This window comes from Triticum aestivum, chromosome 3D, assembly GCF_018294505.1.
Source record: "Triticum aestivum cultivar Chinese Spring chromosome 3D, IWGSC CS RefSeq v2.1, whole genome shotgun sequence".
Lineage (NCBI taxonomy): Eukaryota > Viridiplantae > Streptophyta > Magnoliopsida > Poales > Poaceae > Triticum > Triticum aestivum.
The window spans coordinates 587,221,521-587,226,294 of record NC_057802.1 but is presented as its reverse complement, the minus strand read 5'-3'; the positions used below and the strand labels follow the sequence as shown (position 1 = coordinate 587,226,294).

General features: G+C 48.2%; 1 protein-coding gene across 1 annotated transcript; it reads left to right on the top strand.

Annotated features, from left to right (window-relative positions):
- Positions 1 to 561: 561 nt before the first annotated feature.
- On the top strand, positions 562 to 2,748 carry LOC123075678 (probable glutathione S-transferase GSTU6). The gene is made up of 2 exons (XM_044498228.1): positions 562 to 923; positions 2,067 to 2,748. The coding sequence occupies exons 1-2, from the start codon at positions 585 to 587 to the stop codon at positions 2,469 to 2,471; spliced, it is 744 nt and encodes a 247-aa protein (XP_044354163.1). The 5' UTR covers positions 562 to 584; the 3' UTR covers positions 2,472 to 2,748.
- Positions 2,749 to 4,774: the final 2,026 nt, after the last annotated feature.

The window sequence follows — 4,774 nt, the reverse complement described above, 5'->3', positions numbered from 1 at the left end:
CACGGGTTCATGACTAGTTGCCATAATTTGAATTGAAAATTTCTGATCAATCCGATCTGATACTTTTATATATTCAACATTTGATCTAGCTTCAGAGCATTTCCCAACTGAATTTTGTGTAAATGATTATAAGCGGAAGTTCTTGATATACGCGGAAATATGGTAACCAATATAGAAAAATATACTTAAACTCGCATATTACTAAGTTATTAGCTGATTTTCAACCCTGCCCTCCCAAACGTTGCTAGTGCAAATACAAAGAGGACAGTTAATTACAATTAAAAAACGGCGTGGCATTGCACGCTTCGGACATGGATCAATCGTACACTTAGCTTCATTGGTCCTTGTGCCACAATGTAAACCCTAAAGCAGCCACACACATTCCCCATGACAAAATGGGCAGGTGGTTGGATAGCTAGGGATAGTGGAACGCTGTAGCGATAAAGTGATGGCCGGTTGCACATTTCAAGGCGCATGGATGGCTATCAATGCACAATCACCGAATGACGACGCATTGCCATCTCGTATACATACAGACATACTGCACTTAATCAACACGTATAGAGAACCTTCAACGACGATCGATGATGGCCGGCGCTCAAGAGCAAAGGCTCAAGCTGCTGGGGCCGGGGACCGGGGTGAGCATGTACACGATTCGCGTCCAGATGGCGCTCTGCATCAAGGAGCTGAGCTACGACTTCCTCCCCGAGGACCCCTGGAGCAAGAGCGACCTCCTCCTTGCGTCCAACCCCGTGTACAAGAAGCTCCCCGTCCTCATCCACACTGGCAGACCCGTCTGCGAGTCGCTCATCATTGTGCAGTACCTTGACGACGCCTTCGCCGGCAACAGCACTTCCATCCTCCCCACCGACCCCTACAGCCGTGCCGTCGCCCGCTTTTGGGCTTCCTACATCGACGACAAGGTTTGTTTCCTATCGTTTGGTTTGAGCTTGGAGAGTCGGAGTTGCATCTGTTGGTGCTGCCTCCTCGCAGCGCCTCTTCTGCCTTATTAGCGCTGCCTGTCACATCTCTCTCTTCTCTCAAGAACACACAACCATGGTAGAAACTAACACGCACAGTCGCTAAGGAGAAAACTACCTTTGTGTTTGCTCCCGGTGAGAAACACGTATGCTACATTGTTTCCTCCAACTGACTCAACTTTTTCATTACTCAATGTCATCCGTATATACACAGCTAACACGGCCAGTACTAGCCTGATCTACTTCATGCGTACGTGCACCCAGAACGTGTCCCACTAACTCCACTAAGCAGCTACATGCACGTCATGCTCAACGCTTGTCAATCTCTTCTCTACGGCCATAGGACCTGGCTAGCATGCGATGCACACGCACTAACGAACTACCCTACAAGGCGACTAACTAACTAATCCATGCAGCTAACATACTCTCATGCTCTACGGCCTTTGACTGTGGCAGCCGCTTCACACGGCCCTCCGGCATCTCACACGTAGTCACGTACGCCGTCTCTCACGGCATGTACAATGATGTACAGTCAGCCGTCCGTAACATCAGCCACGTAGGAGAAAAAATGACATGGGAGAGAGAAAGGGAAAACTGCTCGCATCTGTCTGTAGAAATAAAGACGGTCTGTTCCCATGTGAATCGCTGCTTATAGACGGTCAATTTGCCGTTGTACCGAGGCCGCCGCTTATCGTGCGTCGCATTTATCTCATGCTTCGGGAAAACATACTTTCCCCGTCTCCCGCGAACCTAAAAAACAGTTTTTCCTTCTCCCATGGACTTTGTATGCACATACGTTACAGCCGGCCAAATAGCCAACTTGTTGTACGTGCTGTCTACAGCGTAGTCCATAGATGACGTGTATTCATGCTATAGACAGAAGCCGACTGAACCAGTGTACATGCCCAACTCACCGTCCACCCTCTCCGAAAAAATGACTAACTGTCTTCGTACGCAAAGCACGTACACCTTGCTGGCACCAACTACAACTAGCTACATGCGGAACTCAAAACTACCTGCTGATACATCATGATAAGATTACTGCTAACAACATCTCACAGGCGCCGTTGTGTTTTGTTGCCGCAGTTGTTCCCTTCATGCATCGGCATTCTCAAGACGGCAAAGCAGCATGAGAGAGCCGACAAGGTGGAGGAGACCTTGGCGGCGTTCGGGCTCTTAGAGGCCGCCCTGGCGGAGTGCTCCAAAGAAGGGGAGGCTGAGGCACTGTTCTTTGGCGGTGGCTCTCTCGGGCTGCTCGACATTGCCCTGGGGTGCTATCTTCCCTGGATCAAAGCGATAGGCCACCTTGCCGCCATGCCGCCGTTCCTCGACGCGGCTAGGACACCAAAGCTGGCCGCGTGGGCGGAGCGGTTCAGGGCCGCCGAGCCGGTTAGGGCGCTGCTGCCTGCGGAGGACAAGGTGGAGGAGTACATCTCAACGGTTCTTTATCCAAAGTGGAACGCCGCGCTCACTGCGTCGGCAACTAATTAGAGATCATGTCGCCCCGTTCCATCGTTGTTGCTGTGCTCGCCTTCAAATTCAGTTGGTGTTTTCACGAGTTGTTGTGCTCGTTGAACTTTTTTACTCCCTCTGTCCCAAAATGTAAGAACGTTTTTAACACTATACTAGTATAAAAACATTCTTATATTATGGGACGGAGGGAGTACTTGGTTATTAGGGTCTGATCGCCATGGATGGTGCACATGCGTGCACTGTCTTGGATCTGACTTTGCTGTTTTGGGAATAAATTAAAGCTTCGTCTATCTTTCATCGCTTTGTCAAGGACGTTTTTTTTTCGAAACTATCATATCTTTCCCTAATCTCTCCCTAATAATAATAATAATAATAATAATAATAATAATAAAGCACGGATTGACTTTGTCGGGTTCACCGTCACAATGCGCTTTCTTCTCATGTCATAATACGCTTTTATGATTTGTATGGACAAAATTGTAATATAAACGAGGTGGTACTAATCTCCTAAGCACGTAATTAATTCAGATTTTCGTCCTCGTCCGAGACGGGCTGCACTATTTTCCACCGGCCCATCTCAGCTGGCAAACGATGCAAAAATAGAGGAGCTACGTGGAGTCGAACTCAGGTCCTCCCGTTCAGCGTATAAAGCAGCGACCAATGACATAGCACATGTTTGTGTGTTGTATGTAAGAGGGTTCGTCCAATTATGAATAGTCCCACCTCGGCCCTCTACATCCAACCATAACAGTTTTTTTAAGGGACTAGCAAACAAGCCCGTGCGTTTTTTTAAGGGATACGTGGAGACATTCTTTGTTTGATTGCCATATGTCACGTTGTGTCTGGGCCCTGGCTGATCAGGAACTGACAGAGAAATAACGATCTCAAACCGAACAGAGGATGCTCGACTGTGGATGTTCTGGTTACTGGATACTCTAAAAGAGCAGGAAGTTGTTCATATTTTGATCACAATGTGGGCCATATGGTGGGCGCGACTCCGTGCTATCCATGATGAGCAGTACCAAAGCCCCCTGAGCACTTCGGTTTTTATCAAGAAATTTCTGGTGGATCTTGATTGTATGGCTATGTACAAGTCACGCCTGAGGGACTTGCATGCAAAGCCAAAGGACCTGCATGTATCAGCAGGAAACTCGAGGACTAGAGCGACATCATCTGGTTGGCTTCCTCCAACCGATGAAGAAGCGAAGCTAAACGTTGATGGAGGCGTGTCCAGATCTGGTAGAAGGGGCGCAACAGCTGTGGTCTGCCGTGACAGAGCGGGAGCTTTTCTTGGAGCTTCAGCCAGAGTTTTTGAGGGTCTCATGGATCCGCCCTTGTTGGAAGCACAATCATGCAATGAAGCCCTTGCTTTGGCGATGGATCTCAATCTCGACTCTATATGCGTGGCTTCGGACTGTGCTGCTGTTATTTCCATGATAGGCTCGGATGTTCCCTGCCAGTTTGCCTCGGTTTTGAGTGAGATAAATCATAGGGCTAGATTTTTTCCTAATATCCGTTTTATTCATGAGAATAGGAAGCATAATTTTGAAGCGCATGCTCTTGCCAGATGATGTCGCTCTAGTCCTCGAGTTTCCTACTGATACATGCAGGTCCTTTGGCTTTGCATGCAAGTCCCTCAGGCGTGACTTGTGCATAGCCATACAATCAAGATCCACCAGAAATTTCTTGATAAAAACCGAAGTGCTCAGGGGGCTTTGGTACTGCTCATCATGGATAGCACGGCGTCGCGCCCACCATATGGCCCACATTGTGATCAAAATATGAACAACTTCCTGCTCTTTTAGAGTATCCAGTAACCAGAACATCCATAGTCGAGCATCCTCTGTTCGGTTTGAGATCGTTATTTCTGTCAGTTCCTCATCAGCCAGGGCCCAGACACAACGTGACATATGGCAATCAAACAAAGAATGTCTCCACGTATCCACTGCCGCTTGGCAGAGCGGGCAAGCCGGCGAGTCTGTCATCTTCCTGTGCTTCTTAACCTCGCCGGTGGGGATCGATGTCTTGGCTAGCCGCCAAGCAAAAAATTTGATTTTGGATGGGATGCTCAAATTCCAGAGTTTGCCCCAAGACTTCTTATCTGCATCCGAATCTGAATGCCCCGGAACATGCTCCAACCAGTCCGTTCTCTGTTGCTTTGTAGTCGCCAGTAAACGGTATGCAGACCGTACTGAAAAAGTGCCTCTTCTGTCATAGTGCCAGGCCCAAAAATCAGATTGAACTCGTGTACTCAAAGGGATATTCAGTATCGCTTCCTTGTCCATTGCATAAAAGTGCTCATCGAGAACATCAATATTCCA